The 18,903-nt window shown below is 39.4% G+C and overlaps 1 protein-coding gene across 3 annotated transcripts in view; it reads left to right on the top strand.

The window, feature by feature from the left end:
* The window catches only part of LOC133994187 (rap guanine nucleotide exchange factor 6-like), a 147,956-nt gene that overhangs the window by 83,047 nt on the left and 46,006 nt on the right, over positions 1-18,903 (top strand). For all 3 annotated transcript variants that reach the window (XM_062433406.1, XM_062433407.1, XM_062433405.1), the window contains one exon: positions 14,668-14,799. In XM_062433406.1, coding sequence (XP_062289390.1) covers positions 14,668-14,799 — 132 coding nt within the window. The remainder of the gene's footprint in view (positions 1-14,667; positions 14,800-18,903) is intronic.

Raw genomic sequence — 18,903 nt, forward strand, 5'->3', positions numbered from 1 at the left:
GAGAGAGAGAGAGAGAGCTTTTAGCATGCCGAGGGAGGTCTAGGATATCATATGCACAGGAAGTAGGGGTGATAAAGATCGATATGGGTTGCATTAGGACAGACCATGCCCAACTTACCTCCATAAGTCATAAATTACTATTAAATCCTCCTAAAACAAAAAACACACACTATTGCAAAATTGTACTCCTCCTTTGCCTCCTGTGCATCTCTCATCTGAGGTCCTGCAGGTCTGGAAATTGTCTTGAAAAATAAAAGTGAAATATTGTATGATGAAATATACTGATGAACTAAATATTTTCCTTTATTTCAGCGTCGTCATAGTACAGTTGTTAATCTTACATAGTCACAAGTAGATGCATTACCTCATCTCTATGCATCCTGCAAGTATTTGTGTTTAAAAAAGAATAAAAACAGGATTAGAAATAACTAGCGTCTTTCTTTCGATCGCTTACAAAAGAAATGTATGTGCTAGCCAGATCGAGATCTTTACATTACAACATGGTGGTGCTCGTGGGAAATGCAGTCTTCATTCCAGGAAAACAGTACTGCTTTTTTCCACAGGGACCGCCAAAATCAACACAAAAAAGTCCGGTAGTTGCTCTAAAAGCCCATTTTTAAAGACACACCTGTTCTAAAATTTTACTATAGCATGAATTACACTCATAGATATAATATATAATATACTGCAGACAAATGTTTGGCCATTTTCAGCTGATTAAAAAGGCACCTGCTTGCGTAGTAGTTTACCAGACTTCACCTTTTGATTTCCAGGTTAGAAAAAAATGCAGCGCTGTTTGACTGTCTCAATGGGTACAGTTGCATAAATTACTATATGTAATTACTGTTCATTAGCTGTGATATGCTGAACATTTTAGAGTGAAAGCCCACTCAGGCCTCGTGTGCATTAACATGCCCGAGCTGGTAAACATTACTAGACTAAATAGAATGAAAGCAAGGCTGCTCATGTGGAGACGCACTCTAGCCTTTGTTCACTAACACGCACACGCACACACACACACATCATGCATGTGACCCTCGACCTTGCTGGCCTTTCACTCTCAGATGCAGTTTAACACCCACATATGCATGGACCCTCTCACACACACACACACACACACAACACAAGCCTACATACTGGTACTCTGCAATGGTCAAAACATAATGGCAACACTCATACAGTACATGTGCATATAAATTACCCACCCTTACTTTATGTATGCAGACTCCACCCACCAAAGCTCTCTCAGTTATGAGCTCCTACCCCCAACACACACACACACACACACACACACACACACACACACACACACACACACACACACACACACACACACACACGCACCCTAGTGCTGATATTTCAACCACCCATGGCCCCCACCCCCTCATTTTCACTTGCTCCCATTATCTCACTGCTATTGATCCACATCCCCTCCTCTGCCTGCACAACCAGAGAGCCTTTACTGGATAATTTTCAAGGGCATTTATAAATACAAGATGGATTGGATCAATGAATGGATTGATGGATGCGTGTATAGATGGGTAGATATATGGATGGATGATTGCTCCATAGCTGTTTGTGAATTTGTGATAAAGATATAGAAAAGAAGGAGGGGACATGATGGAAGTAGATGAAGTAGTGTTTGGTGTGCCTAAAGGAAAAAACAATTCAGCCTTGCTTTTCTTTTGAATTTAAGTGAGTATGTTTTTCTCTTCTGCTTGCAGAAATTTTGGGGAAACAAGGATGCACATCCAGAGAATAGGTTCATAGGAGAAACAGCAGACATTGTTGTAAGAAAAAAAAAAGAATCTGCTCTGTTCTCTGCTCCCACAATGTTTCTATTATTTATCTGTTGCTGTGCAACATTTCAATCAATTAGATCCAGATATTGTTATTTCAACCATATTTCAGCAATCATATTTTCACTCTGAATATTCATTCAGTCCTTTTTAAATACAAATGCACATCTGTGGACTGTCAAAGTGAAATAATGTAGCAGCAGTGTGAAACATTCATACCAAAACCAGCCAAATGATTAGAATTTGGACTGTAGTGGAAAGGAAAGATTTTCATAGTTTATCAACATAAAAAAACAATTTCAGCTCATATCTAGCCGTCATTTTGACTTCCGTTTGTTGTCAAGAATACTTTTTGTCAGGTAAAATAATAAAAGGTTTGATAAAGTTGGGCTCAGTATTGGCTGCCGTCCGTGGGCAAACAAAAGTTAATTTCCTGTCCTGCCAGACCACGGTACCGATTTGTAGTCAGCTCCGTCTGGGATGAGGTGATTGGGCCAGCAGAGTGGAACAGGATCCAACATAAACAAAAACACTGCAGGAGAAGCACGGGGTCGGGCAGTCCCTCCACCTGGCCTCAGGGTCAACCTGTAGGGGAGCCAGGGGTTTGCTGCATGTGAGTTTGTATGTGTGAAGTAATGTGGGTTGGGCTGAAGGGCAGGAAGCATCTGTTAAGAGAGGGGAGCCAGGAGGTAGTGAGGTGTATGTGTCTGGACGTATCTGTGCAAATGTGTGTGTGTGTGTGTGTGTGTGTGTGTGTGTGTGTGTGTGTGTGTGTGTGTGTGTGTGTGTGTGTGTGTGTGTGTGTGTGTGTGTGTGTGTGTGTGTGTGTGTGTGTGTGTGTGTGTGTGTGTGTGTGTGTGTGTGTGTGTGTGTGTGTGTGTGTGTGTGTGTGTGTGTGTGTGTACACGCATCTGTGTCAGTGTGAAAGCCAAGTGTTTAGCATTCCCTCCTGTATCCGGAAGACCTGGCCATGGCCTACCTTCCTCAGCGGCCCAGACAGAGACGCCTTGCAGCTTCCTGTTACACAGAACAAAATAAAGAGTTGATAGTTGACATGAATCAAGTTACTTCTATGAGAAACTCCACATACACACATATAACATTTCTAGACTAGTGTTTCACCAGAAAACATAAATAGACATTTGTTCTGTTTATCCTGCACCTGCATAGCACAGGTTGCATATTTAAGATAATGAACTCTGTCTGGCATACAGAACAACAGATCTTTTTTAATCCACCACCAGAAAATCCAATGACCAACAATTTAGACTTGTACAAAAATGCATATCCTTCAATGGGATAGTGCTATTGGTTTTAACTGTCCTGATACATAAAACCTCAAAAATGTTGTACTTCAAGCAGTTTTAATTCCCACGCTTCCCTTTTCCTGCCATGAGCATTTCCTCACCCAGCAACTAGAGAAGGAGAGCAGGTTGAATATTCCTTTCAGAAACATCCAACATTTCTTGGCAGTGACCACAGTCTGCTACCTGCTGCCACACACACACACACACACACAAGTACAAACACTCTCCCTGGATGCCAAATGGAAGGAATTTTCACTAGAGGCTGGTTGTAATACCTTCAGTCCTCCAGAGAAGAATACTTGACTCTGCAGGGGTGCTGACCCATGCTAATTACCTTCTTCACTGTGTAAGCTGCTAGAAGTCTGAATGAGTTGTTAAGACTGTGTGGGATGAATGAGCGTGTGGCCAATTTAACGCCATTACTCTCAAAGAAAATCCAGACTGTGGAGTTTATTCTTATAAAGTAAGGGGAGCTGAAACATGATTTAATATACGTATTATTACCCCAAATATTATTAATGTCTCAGGTTGTTATTATATTAACAAGTTTACAAGTTAATATTGCACAGGAGCTATAGTGTTTTTATGAATTTCACAAACTAGATCCACATCTTTCATTTCCAGGGATAATGTGCTTCTGTTCCCTGGGTAGAAAATGCCCCATTTTGGGGAGAAAAAAAATAATCCCTACTGTGAACTCAACAAAAACAAAAAAGACCAGCATCATGTTGCGTGAGATGGAGGTAAAGCCACATTTGGCAGTGCACACCAGCAAACAAAAACGGACTTGTTTAGAGCTGGAAATACAAAGTTTAGGACTTGGGATTGACCTGGGACTTGTTGGTTTTTCCTTGAGACTTGTCTTGGTTGTTGTGACTTTACTCAGATCTTGATAGTCGACACGTCAGTCTTTCATAACAATGGCTTCTTCCACTCCTACTGCATTCTAGGTTTGTCATTTTTCTGTGGAGAAATACGCTTTCTGTCCCAATTCTTGTCAAATATTTGAGTAACAGTACTACAGTGCTGACTCAGGGTGAGATGCCTTTTCCGTGATCTCAGGCCAGAGTCCATTGTTTGAGGGTTACTGTAATCCCTTTGTTTGGTAATACAGTAATGTGTGGATGATTCAGTAAACATGAAATGAGGGCAAAAAAACATCACACATGCACGCACACTCTCCTTTATCCTCTTTCCTTCCATTTCTATGTACTTCCCTTGTTTATCTTCTTCGCCTTTTCTCCCTCTTTGCATCTCCCTCCTTCATCACATTCAGACAACTGGGGCAAAAGTCACAGGCCTTTGGCAGTGCTGGTGACAGTGTCATTCAGCATCCCGTCTGTCACAATACTGGCAGTCCACAGTGTGGAAACTGCCAACTAATGGCTGTCTGCACTGTAGAAACTTGCCAGCCAGTGTCTTTCCAGGCTAAAAAAAACCTGCCAACCAATAGCTGAACCTTTTACCTCACAAACCTGCGCCTGCCAAATCACAGATTGCATTTCATTTATTCCTTGCTGAGATTAAAATGTGTTTTGGAGGTAATGTGTTGCTATGCAGAATCCCCACTTCATTTTGGAAGTAAGAAATCATTTTGAAAGCCACCTCACTCTCAAGTTTTAATCAGTAGTGTCTCTTTTTTTTTGCTTACAAAATACTTTTTAGCATACTGTAAAATGATGAAATAAGGTACTGTAGAGAAAGCAATGTTCATGCCGTACAGAAATGAAAGAACTTTGGTCAGTGTTGTGCAGCTGAAGTTAAGTTTCAGGACTGTCATACTGAAAACAGAAACTTAATGGAAAAAAAGCTTAGTCTTAGTTTTGATGTCTGTACTGGTCCAAAATGTTGATAAAGGTGGAAAACCTACCAAAACCAACGTGCATAAATAATGCTACAAAATTCAGTCAACAAGAACAGACTCTAATAGAGAGAGAACACTGATAGTAGCAGCAACATTATGTCTTATCAATAATATCTAGCCACAGTAAGAAATAGCAGTTGTAATTTTGAGCAGAATAATGTCCTAAGAAGGAATTTAAAGTTATGAAAACTAATTTCTACATATAATCGAAAGTCCTCCTGAATCTACAATACAAGATTCTGCAGTCAACTGGGCGATAGACAAACAGATGATAATGATTTTCTAACCAGTTTAATATCTATGAATCAAATTAAGAAAATAATTGTCATTTAAGAGCATAAATCTTTCATATCTCCTCCTTCTGATCCCCAAAATCTTTTCTCTCGCTGTGACTGTGATGTACTGTGAAAAGAAGCAGTAAGGCACATTTATTTTCATTTAATTCAGTGATCTTTCTCACTGCAGGTAAGAGTCAACATTTTAAAAAGAAGTCCTGACATGGAAGTGGTTGAGGTGTGTGAGAGAGAGAGAGATTGCTATAGTTGTTTGTGTGCATGCAGTCTGTCTGCGTGACTGCATTTTGGTGCTCATCTCCTCATGTGGTCCCCGGCAAAGTTTGCTGGCTCCCTCTCTCTAACTCCCTCCCCCACTCTCTCTCTCTGTGGCATGTCTGTCTACGCAGTTGTCACCTCCAATTCCAACTTCAATTCATTACATGTCCTCTTGCCCCAGCTGGCACAGACACACACACACTTATGCACACTACACACACACACACACACACACACACACACACACATACACACACACACACAGGCTGCCAGAGATATGGTAGTTTGGACGAAGGTAGAATTGGATTCTTAAGAGAATATTTTAGGGTTTTTAATCTTCATCTGTTCCCTTTCTTTTCACTTCATCCTCATTTTACCCCTCGCTGTCAGTCCTATCTCTATTATATGCTCTCTGTCTCTCTCTCTCTCTCTCTCTCTCTCTCTCTCTCTCTCTCTCTCTCTCTCTCTCTCTATCTCTATCTCTTTCTCTCTCTCTCTCTCTCTCTCTCTCTCTCTCCCACACTTACACACTCAAATCCACTCAAATGCACTCTGCCTTTCTCACTGTCTCCTCTTACACTCTTTAATACTGATACTCTCTCTCTCTCTCTTTCTCCTTCTCTCTCGCTCTCTCTTATTAACTTCAGGTCCCTCTATTTTCTCCGCATCTCCATCTGTCTCCCTGTACTGTATCTTAATCCAACCGTCTGTGGACTTGCCAGTAATAGAGTGGAGCATGGCTGTGTGCTGAGCCTGTTCAATGAGCTCTGTGTATGTTTTATTGAATGGAGCACATTAGATACATGCAGTTAATATGTATGTATTTGTATGCATTACATATTTTTCCTCCCAGTATTGTGTGTGAATTGTGTGTGTGCATTTTCCTGACACTGTCCCCATCGTACAACATTACATCAAGCCAACAGTGGCCTTGATTGATCAAAGCTTTCTGCATGAATACAGGGCAAAATTGTGTGTGTATGTATGTGTTATTGTGTGTGTGTGTGTGTGTGTGTGGTTACTGATTTTTTTTATTTTTTTTTCGGCTGTCTGATGTAGCTACTTGCAGTCATTTCACTCCTCCTTGCTCCCTTTGATGCAGAATTGCATGTGATTTTATGCAGTCGGGGGGTGGGGGGGGGCATCAAAGTTTTGGGAACAAACAACAAATAGACGGAAGGCCAAAGAAAGTCAAATTGTAATTGTAACTAATAAAGTGAATGCAAACTGGAGGGTGAAGGCTGTAATTGGACAGATAAAGAAAAGAGACGCAGTTAATAACTAAGACAATCACAGAGAAGAGTTGACGTGTCAGAAAGAGACAAAGCGCGTCACTGAGCAGAGAATTGAGATAACTGATGGAAATCAGATTCAGACATTGAGTTCAATAAAAGAAGGACAACTCGTTCAGGCTGTGAGACAGCAGCTATTGTTCACATTGCTGCTGTGTGCAAAGGTGAGCTGCTGCTGTGTGAGATGTGGTTTCTGGTGTAACAGCCTGCTCTGACAGCTGTTGGTGAAGGTTATGCTAACCGTTAGAGTTCACTGTTTTTAATGTGTAATTAAGTCTTCTAGAGTGGAATTGACCTTCTAATAAACCAATATTTGTCTGATGGTTTTATTAAAAAATTGCATTTTTGCTTTTGTTCGGATCAAGATTATTATATTGATTATGGTGATCTTGAAAGTGAGGCTTACTTTATTGTTGCAACAACTGTAACTTAAAACTGAAACCAACAAATTTCTCACGGTAGTTGAGGAACAACAAATGTGTCTTTTTTCAGTTCTTCATCAGTAAGGAAGTATATAATGCAGTGCGGTGTATATATATAAGCACCAAAGTTGAAACTAAACTGACATGTAACGGTTGTGTGGCGTGGCCCGACCACTCAGGTCATGTCAAGGCAGTTTGTCACTGCTGACATCTACAGGCCGACTGTGTTCATGTCAGATACCCCATCAGTGACCTCACCATCCATTACCATGCCTGTATTTACTCAGCTGTGAGGATTTGAGTTGGTACTTCAAGCTAAGCAGGTTCTAAAACAGGACTTAACTCTTATTATTCCCTAAACCTCTACAGCGTGTGCACATTCACAGTCAGTAGAATTTAATTAGATGGGGATATTCTTTTTAGCCATTTATAATAATCAAATTAATCAGTGCTAGCCCTTTTTATCTAACTTCAACACCATGAGAGAATGATCACAGATTATTGGGTTTTACAGGAGTGAATTACAATGCTTTTGTCTGTTTTTTTGTCTGGCTTATGATTGGCTGGCTAGTTGGTTTAACTCCATTGTTCTACTCTCTACATGTTTATAGATTCAATCACAAGGAAGAGATATTAAGTGATGCTACTCTCACAATCTGCACGAGTATAAGAATTAATGCCATTTTATTTCTGTTGTACACTCTTTAATATGTATACATTTTAGCTAAAATCAGCAACATGAATCTTCAACTCTGAATCTTGCAGAATTTCTTTATCGTCCTGCTTACATTTGGTATCTGGAGCAATACATTATATGTTTTCCCCCCACGAATACAACGCTCTTTTAATATTCAGCCAGCTTTGCTTGTGTCATTGTTTGTTGAACCCATTTTAATTATCTTGCTCATCAGGATTCATCAGCCTCATCACATTTTCTTTAATTACTTACCTATGCCATTTGTGCTCTTTATTATTCATCTCAGTGTATTGTTCTCGCTCGCTCTTTCTTCTCTCTTTCTTACTTTGTGTCTTAGTGCATCATTCTCTTTGTCATACTCCATCTCTCTCTCACTCATCCTCTTATATCAACTGCTATCTCTCTTTATGTCATTGTCTCTCTGTCTCTCTTTGTTTAGTGCAGTCTCAGGTGTGTCCTGCCACTAAGTCATTAAATGCTATATCTGCATCCAAATGAAGCCTATGCCTAAACAATGTGTTGTGTTTTAATGATGTGGCTCCCTCTGGGACTGTTAACAGACCAATACCTGACTATTATGCTTTACAGACCAGGCCTCATGCATTAACGTCTTGAAGGTTTCCAAAAACCATTTGGGCACCAAAAGACTCTCTACACATTGACCTGCAGTGTAGCAAAGATTATCCCAGCTCTAAAATGTCTTTTGGGAAACCTAGTCTCTTGTCTGTGATGCCAAATGGCCAGTCTGGGCTTTATAGTCCATTTTATCACTGGGAAAGAAGGTGGAGCAGAGCACTCAGACTCAAGGCTATTTAATCTCATTGTTAAAATTGGACGCAATAAGTGTAACAGAGTTAGGTTTTATACAAGAAGGAACGAAGAAGATATCGTCATAATATGTTGTGACTGGCTTTTTGTGCTCTAAGGGAACCATATAGGTCTACAGAAAGATGAATGTAGTCATAATGTAAGCATAAGTGGCCATTTGTATGTAGGTTAAGGTGCTTTTCTTCTTATCTGATGGATGGGCGCAGGGGAGTTTCCATATTTTGGGAATGGGATGGAAAACCGCTATGACGTGTGTGACATTATGTTTGCTTATTGGTCTTGGACAATATTAGGTATGTTCAGTTGAAAAATACACTAATCAGATATCAGATGATATCAGATTCAGTATAATCTTTTAGTAAAACTGTTATTCTCTGGCTTTAATTCAGATATAGTTTATTTTCATTTTCTAACCACAATGTCTTTAAAAAGTCTCAGTGAGTGATTTCATCATTACTGAATGAACAAAATAAGTCTATTGTACACACATCACTGAAGCTGCTATTACAAACACATAGTGATATTACAAAAAAGATAATCTGTATAGTTCATATCACAGTATGTTGCCTGACTCTACCAGTTGTGTTCTGTGTTCATGACATTAGCCAATTATTCATTTATAAGCGACCAATCTAGGTAACAACTTGGATGTTGTGACAGCTCCGGGCCTGGTTCCTTATGAATTTTTACCCTCATCATACTTGAATTGAATCTTTTCTCGCTCTTATTATAATAGATTATTTCTCAGGTCTTAATCAGACTCTGTAAACGATCGTTGTTGTGAAAGCTCGGCTCTGTCTGACTGCGTCGTAACATTTACAGTCTGCTTGATCCTTCCATGATTGTGCCTCTGTGTTGACATGATAGAAGTGTACAGCTGAAGGAACCTCGCACATTTATATTTAATCTTCCCAACTCTCATCCTTAATGCATGAGGAGAATGGGGAGACCCCCCCTCACCCCCGACTGGCTCCGGCCCCGCTGGGAGAGGGAAAGAGGGGGATTAGAGCAGGATTAAGTCTGTGGTGTGAATAGGAGCCACGAGACCCCCACAATTATTCACCCCCCCACACACACTTCCATCCTTCCCTTCCTTCTCTCTCTCACACACACACACATAAAAACACATGAACTCTTCCTCTCTGTACTTGCCCTCTGTCGTTCCCTGGCACATCCAAAACACACACACACACACACCATTTGGGGAATTCCTTAATGCTGACTCATCTTCTCAATTAGGAAATAATTCCAACAAACTGAGCATGAACCAAATAACAGATGATAAAATTGTATAATTGGATCATCCAGAGAGGAACCACAGACTGATTCAGAACTTTTTAAATGGAGGATTTCTGGATTTCGGACTGTGCCAGTGATAATACAGTGGTTTTCAGATGCATAGTTATCATGAAGCAGGAATGCCAAGAAGAGCCCAACTGATCAGACTGCCAGTATTATCTGCCACTACTGGCTAAACCCACATTCATATCTATTTGACAAAGGTGTTGGCCAAATTGGAAAAAATAATTAGAATTACAAATTACAAAAAATGTGCCATCGGTCTCATCAGTGCTTTGTATTTCCAGCAGATTTGATTATCAACAGTGCTCCATAAGTTGTGAGTTAGCTGTGAGTACAATGTCACAACTGGCTGTTTAATTCTTAAATGCCCCGTTTCCTTTACAGATCTCTATTACAGCGCTCGGATGATCAAATATCAACATCAGCCACAACAGATTCCACTAACAGTCAGGTTATTATCGTGGATTAGTTTAATGACACTTGTGTTTATCCACTAAAACAGCATCAAACAGACATTAAACCTCACCACTAAATTCCCTGACTGTAACCCTTTCCTCGCTGTAACCAAATTGTAGTAGTTATCACCTTAAGCTGAAAGAATATTGATAACCCCTTGACTAAATTATGTGTAAGTAACGATTTCATTATTGATTAATCTGCCAGTTGCTTTCTTTACCAGTCTATTAAATGTCTTGTCTATAAAATGGAAGAAAATGGAGTGAAAAAACTCTAAGTGACGTATTTAGATGTCTTCTTTGGTCTGATCAACTGTCTAAAATACAAAGATATTCAGTTTACTAACATGTCTGACACCGAAAATTGTCAAATTATCATATTTGAGGAACTGCAATGACTTAATAATTGGTATTTTTAATTTTTATATTTAATAATTATCAATATTTAATTGATTTAATGCTAATTTACTATTCGATTGATGCACTAATTGTTACGGCTCTATTCTAAATATTCTAATATACTTAACCTTGCAAAAATGTCCTGCAATATTATAAAACTGTACTGTTTGCGAGGATAAATGTACTGTTTTTGAAAACAGGCCATTTAAAACTAGCAGCCAATTGAATGTTTACTTCAGAAACTCCAAAGTTTTTGCAATCTCAACTTGTTTGATCAAATGTTTCAGACATCTGTAAGCTTGATAAGATGAAGGTCTGTCCAATCCCTCATGTTTTTCTCCTTCCAATATCCTCTGTGGTTGTGTTCACAGAAGTTTTTCCCCCCCAAGTACTGATTTACTCAGCAGTTTGACACATTAGTTTCTGGCATGCCATTGTGGCTCCGAGTGAATGTATTAAAAGGATGCAGGGTGAGAGCTTCATCATCACTGACTGATGACCGCTCCATCACACAGAAATCAATAAGTATTTACCTGTGATGAAATAAGCAATCATTCTCTGTCCCCCCTGCTCACTTTTTCCGTCTCCTCTTATTCACACACAGACACAACAAACTAGTAGTGAAGTGTGTTGGTCAACAGGGACTGAGAGTAGAGAAGTCTACCAGTGCATGATTGTGTGTTTGAGTCAATAACACAAACAGTCTAGCGCTAGTAGTTGCCTGCAGTTCAATAAGTGAAGCACACAATGCATTGCACTGCCGTACCGTATAGGAAATTCAGTTGTCTTAAATACTCTTCCAGTCATTGTGTGTGTGTTTGTGTGTTACAGTAGCACACTTTGAAATTAGAAATGTACTATTTAAGTGTTGCTAATAGCACAATTATTTTAGTATGTGGTTGACAGAGCAAAACACAGGCTGTTTTGACATTTAAATAGTGAGCTACATTAATATAGAAATGTTTGTGATAGAGAAAGAAGGCAGCAGATGAATTAATGATTAAAGTTTGCTAAACTGGATTTGGTTATCAAATTCAGTTTGGTTATCAAATTCAGTGCATCTGTGAGTCTGTTTTAATCTGTTTGAAGAGCAAAGGAACTGAACAAAGTCCGATATTTAACTGTGTTAAATATAAGTCATCAGTCAAAAGGAATCACTTGTCTTAAATGTGTTGATTTCCTCACATGTCCACAGTTTGGTCCAAACTAGAGCTGCAATGATTGACCGAAAATACATTGGCAACAATTTTGATAAATGATTAATTCTTCTGAGTCACAAAAAAACATTTCCAAAGCCTTCTGTGTTAGTAAACTGAATATATTTGCATTGGGGACTATTAGTCAGGACAAAAGAAGACATTTGAGGATGTCACCTTGGGCTTTGGAAAATGCAATCAATGTTTTTCATCATTTTCTGACATTTTATGGACCAAATGACTAAATGATTAATTGAGAAAATAATCATCAGATTAATCACTAATGAAAATAATCATTAGTTGCACCCCGAGTCGAAACAGAATGCGCTCTACAGTTTTTCTTAAGTCAAATAATTAGTGCATTATTCACTGATATTACATCTTATAGACTTGTGCCCATTCTCTCATATCTGGTTCTTGGAAAGAGGCAGCTGTGTATAAACGGACACAAATGTTGTTTTAACATAAAATAATCTAATAGTAATTATCATTTTCAGGGCATTATCTGTTGCATAGGTTTTATGCTCAAAATGGGAATGCATAAATAAAGTGGTAGAAGTTGTACCAGCTACTAATGATTTCTAAATTCAGCGTAGATTTAAAAAAAAACCTACATTTATATACATTGAATGCAGTACCCATTTATTATGCCACACATTAAGAACAAGCCACTGAACTTCTTAAACTCCACCCCTCACTACTGTGTTTCCCTGTGGGTTTAAAGAGTGGGGGAGTTAAGTGCTCATGGGGTCTTACTGTACAACAGGCCTATTAGAGGAGAGTACTGAGGGGGCAGCACCCCCAGACTCAACGTGTTTAATATTGCATGTTGGCACCGTGGTTCATCGCAGCCTCAGCTAGCTTCTGAGCTTCAGTTTTGCTTGGTGTGTCTTCGCATGTACAGCGGTTGGTGTTGCGTGTGTATGGGTGTGTTTGGGCGGTCGGCGTTGTCTGATGTGGCGATGGAGGAGGTGTGCTGTAGGTTTGCCCGTTGTCGCAGGAGGACATCTTCTCTCACCCTGACACTGCCCCGAACCAAACTGGTAAGACCTGAGAATTAGAGGTTTGGCTTTCTTCTGGAGCAGAGGTGGGACCAAGGCTGGTACATTTGTCCACCTGCCCAGTACAAAGAGATGAAACCTCACTGTCTTGCTTTATAGGAAGTCCTTTTTTTTTAACATACTCAAACACTCTCTGGTACTCTTTGCAGTGCAACATGTGTAGTAATACCTCTTTTGGTTATCCTTTCATCCTCATCTATCCTGTATGAATGCAGTGGAAGAACCTGTCCAAGCATAAATACATTTGGGAGTAAAACTTAGACTTGTACTGTAATGCCTTGTTACTTGTACTTCATTGAGTCAGCTTTGTGTCCAGCTTTGTAGAGTTTCTGTACCATTCAGTGTTGCATATGTCAATCTACTAAGAAGCAGCATAGAGTTTTTGGCCATTCTCCGTTTTAGCAAGATCATGTCAGGCTTACACTATTCTTCTTAGAGATATCTTTATGGTGGATTAAGAGGAGCGTTTTCTATGTTGTGTAACAATATTTCTACTGGGGTGTAGTGTGTATGTGGGGGTTCCTTTGTATGCACTTCATGTAAATCTTTTTAGTGGTGGTGGCACTATGATTTCCTTTACCAATAATTGATATGAGGTCAATTTAATGATGCCCTAAAGCAGTCTGTTAATCAAGAGAAGTTAGAGTCTATAGTCTCACAAACTGGGGATGAAACTGTGCTTCTTTGCTGCATTGTGAATTCAATACTTGTAACTGGGATGCACACATGTGATCATTTAAAAACAATAAGTAATACTCCTTCTATCGCTCTCTTTCTCTATGGTGCTGAAAAATTGGTGTTAGCACATTGGATTTTGAAATATTCAGAACAACAAAGAAACATACTTTGTGTAAATTGACTGCTGATCCTAAAATAAATGAACTGACTGCAATCAACATATTTGTGTAAGGAATGTATTTAGTTTGTGGCCTGCCTGAAGTAGCCTATTTGCTTATGTCATTGTTATAATGCCAGTTGAAGTGTGGGTGTGTATGCAGTATGTTTATGTTTGTTAATTGTCTTTGTAAGAGTGCTCTTGTGTCTAATGCAATGGATGGTGTGTGTGTGTGTGTGTGTGTGTACAGTGTGCACAAGTAGCTGACAAGGCACGCTTTCAGCATAAAAAAGCCCGTCTCATAAGACAGCCACTGCCAGAATTTACTGTTTCATCGTTTTGTTAAGGTCACTTCAAAAATATTCCACCCTCTGCTGTCTGTCAGAAATCACTTCAGCCTCTAAACCTGGATTATAATTTACAACCATATGAAGTGTCTTCAGCCTCATTCTGTATATGTTCATTATTGTGGGAGTATAACATGTGAAACAGTGCCAAACCAGCTTTGGCTCTCAGGCTGATGAAAATGTGTCTGCGTGTGTGTGTGTTTGCGTGTGTGTCTGCGTGTGTGTACGTTTGCCTCTGTTGAACTCATATCCTCTCCGCCTTCTCTGTGTCTTTCCCTCTATCTCTCTGCTACTTCCTGTCTGTCTGCACAGCTTCCTGCCGACCTCAATAAGATGCACCTAACAGACCACGCCCACCAGCAGGTGATGCACATGCCTCCCAGCCAATCAGGATGCAGCATCGCCAGCGACTCGGGGAGCAGCAGCCTATCAGATATTTACCAGGTGGGTACCGCATTTCTTGTTTATATAATTTCCTCCTTTTTAGTTGTGTTCTTTTTTTTATGTTCTTTTTTTTCTAGACCGCACCGACATCTGAAAAAACCCTCTTCAAGATGTTCTGTATATAGTTGAAGCAATGACACAAAACATAAAATCATAACATACTGATGATCTTCTAAACCTTCAGTACTATGAAACCTCTTTTTTAAGTTAACTATTAAGGTTTTGTTTAGCATATTTTAAGTAGAGTCTATTAATAATTCTATGATTGTGCAATATCTGTACAATCTTAAAATGTAAACAATTTCAGTTGTAGTAGTCTAACCTCTTTTTATTGTCATTGTAAAAAAAAAAAAAAGGAAAGTCTTTGGTGAATGAAACTGAAGCTTTTCTCTTCTCTGCCACCTTTATTACATTATTAAAGTAAAATAATACTGCTGTTGCTCTTCCACCATCACACTGCGACAGCATCTGCTCTGTAGCAGAAGTATTTTACTGATGGTGGATTCTCTCCAGCTTGATGTGCTCCAATTCTGTCCGTCTACCTGCAGCATATGTGTCACCCTCTACCCTCCCTCCTCGTACTCCTTGGGATCTAGCTAATTATTGTTGTGCATCCTGGTGATTGGTCCCCTTCTGCACTTCCTGCTGTGGAGGAAAGGTCACATGTAGGAAATGAACCTAACCTTTCAAGCTCTGTCTATACCTGAACTGTAAGAATATAAGTGTAGCAGGGTTTTGTTTTCAATATTCCCTCAAAATTGGTGATCCAGTTGATATCCATTATAATGTTTAATTTAGGTATCCTGAAACAGTCACTATAAGTAGTCCTTGGGCATTGGACTTACTGTCTTCATTGGACACACCTGTAGGAGACCATTTGTCCCATTTAGTCTCCGTCCTGCCATCCAATTTCTGGCGTTACACATTTGAAACTGTTCATTGTCTCTTTTTTAAGTAAATTAATTGTTTAAAATCTGTTGTTTTTTTGTGTCATGTCTTTGATGCATAATGTCCGTTCTGATGATTGCTTTTAATATCAGCAAATCATTGCAATCACTCAACCAAATGCAAAAACTGTAAAAATGTTAAATGCAAATTTAAAAGTATGATTGCTGTACCAGGAGGTCATAATATTTTACTCTCAGCTCCTTTATAAGGTTCACCTTTACGTGACATTTCTGAGTATTCAATAGCTCAGTGTGCTTTGGAATTAAATGCCTCTCTTGAGTGTGGGTTATTTTAATGGCTGCAAATCAATAATCCATAAAAGGGTACATGACAAGCCTGTCATCTCGTCAGTTTAATCCCTTAGCTCGCCTAATCTCCCCTCTTTACACCGAAAGTTGTAATAAATCTGAGAAGCTTTCAATATTACCTCTCAGCCTTGACTCCTCTCTGCAGGGTGTGAAAATATTTTAATTTGCTGCTCCTTTCCACAACTCACATGTATGTGTGTGTCTGTTTGTATGTGTATGTCTCTCTCTGTGTGTGTGTGCGTGTGTGTGTGTGTGTGTGTGTGTATCGGAAGATGGGGTGTTTTGACACCAGCTTGTTAGCATTGTTAGCATTCATCAATTGAACCTGTGAGGTTAGCTACAACCTAATGAGCTAGTTACAACAAGTTGATGAGCTGCTATGATCAATGGACTCTGCTGGCAATAAAACTAATGAGCAGGTTGGTTTCAGTGGAGAATGTTGGCAATGCTAATGTCCTGAATTTCAGTAGGTTGGTATATTTTAGATGTTATTTTACCCTTTTTGCTAACTCAAGGATGAGAAATACCAACCACAATTATAGGTACAGTTCTCTTTACTAACACCAGCTCTTTTGTCTTGTGTTTGTTCGGGAGCTGAACATATAAAAAAACTCTGGAAATTGAAATGCATCTTCTTATCTGCTGAAATATTCTTTGCTGTTGTCACTGAGGTCTTTTCATTGTCTGACGTCTGACTGTTTTTGTCCTTTTCGTTGTCTCTGTTACTGTTTTAACCTGGCGTTAGTCTCTTCCTCCCTCTGTGTGTGTCTGATAAAACAGTGCAACAGATGTACACCTACTTTTCCCAGACATTACATTTCGGACCCAGTTTCCTCTGCAGCAGTGGTCAGCTGGCAAAGACAAAGTACCTGCAGTAGCAATCTGTATACATTTTCACTTCCCCATCTTGTATTTTGTTCCTTTCCACCGGGACAATTTTCCTGAGCCCAAACATGGAATTTTTAGCAGTGCCATTTTTCTTTAATTTCACTCAAAGCCTTGGTGCTATCATTTATTAAATAAGGACAACCACAGTTTATTGCCCTGAACAAATTATCCATACATATCTCTCAGTGTCTCAGGGGGTTGTTATAGTGGTGGTGAGGTGGGATAAGGACAAGGAATATCATAAAGTACTTACCTCAAATATAATAGCCCAGAGAGCTGATTAATTATGGAATCTATTAGTCATTGTCAGCAAAATTTCACAGTCAACTATGCTCCCACTACAAAAAAAGATTAAGCAGGGATCATTCAGATATTTTAACCTCCTTATCTCCGACCCGTCATACTATCCACCACAACCTGTCCTCCCTCATCCAGCCCGCCTGCGAGTGTTTGCAGATTGATGTGAGTCAGGTCAACTTGGGTCAGACGTTTAACACAGAGACCTGATCTCTTCATCCTGAGATTAGATATATATCACATGGATCTGATCCCATCAGCTCGTCACTGACCCGGCACTGTGTTTGTTTACAGCTGTCTTAAAGAGCTGACCCACCACTCAGCCATGATCCTAAGCTGTCAAATCAACTGTTTGTTTGTTTTTTTCTGCTGTGGGTTTCTCCCACTCATTATTTCTCCCCACCTTCTGTCTTCCCAGCGTTTAAACTTTCTTTCCTCTTATTCTTCCCTTGTGCCTTTTACTTCTTTACACCCCTCTCTGTCAGTCACCCTCTATTCTCTTATTATTCTCTATCCCTCCCACAGTACATTCCTGTCTTTGCATCTTTTCCTCCTTTCTTTTTGCTTCTCTCTACCATCTCTCTATTTTTCTCTTTTCTGTCTCTGTTCCTATTCTGTCGCAGCAATGTCAAATGTGTTGGTGGGTAGGACAGTAGGCTGATGCGATGTCCCTCGTCTCTCAGAAATGTCCCCATGGCTCAAACTTGTTATGGGAGTTGAACTGAAGAGGCACATCCTGCATACTGAATGAGAGAAAAAAAAAAAGAAATGTCAGTGACAGTGGGTGAAAAAGTAAAGAGAGTGAAGATAAGGCAAATGTTACTGTTTTATGATCGTATCAGTGTCCTTTCCCATAACCTCAATACCCCAATTTTCTAACAAAGTTTAAATTGAACGCCAAGTTTCTGCAGTTTTCTATAACAGTCACAGTCTGACAATAGTGTTTGATGTTGTTGTTACTATGGTGTTTGTTCTCTTGTTATTGTGATCTATATTGACTAAAAAGTACAAGAAGATACACCTTTGGCCTTTGCCTTGTTCTGCACACTGTTCGCTGGCCTCATGACAGCATGAGACCAATTTCCTCCAAGAAGCAATAAATCAGAGGTGACAGAAGTAACAGCAAAAATAAAAATATATATGTGTAAGAACTACATGAAGGATAGCTATTATTGAGACCTAAGTATGAAGATTATATCCTTGTGATTCCTCTATGGGCTGTTTTCTTTTTTTTTTTGTGCAGTTTCTGGCAGAAAGGATCCAGTTTGTTAAATCATTACAGGTTGTACTGTCTAACTCTCTGACTGTTTATTATGTCAGTCATATGTTATCAGTGTCATTACAAAACAACATTAGCCAAAAAAATTAAATCAAGCTTCAGATTTTTATTTTAGACGGAGGATTTCGTTCTGTCTCATCTTTTCTCATCTATTAGGCCAAATTCAATGCATCTGGTGCAGAGCAGAACTGAGCAGCTGGTATGTTTTTAAAAGTCCTCTAAATAGCTTGTCCAACCTAATTTATAAAAACAAGAGTGGACCTGCGCCTGAACTTGGGATGGACTGTTAGCTTAATCCCCTTGCCTCAGAGAAACCTATATAACCTTTTGGCCGTGAACCAATTCACTATAAAAACCAGCAGCTTGATTTCGTTGTCGGTTAGG

Source organism: Scomber scombrus, chromosome 14, assembly GCF_963691925.1.
Source record: "Scomber scombrus chromosome 14, fScoSco1.1, whole genome shotgun sequence".
NCBI classification, from domain to species: domain Eukaryota; kingdom Metazoa; phylum Chordata; class Actinopteri; order Scombriformes; family Scombridae; genus Scomber; species Scomber scombrus.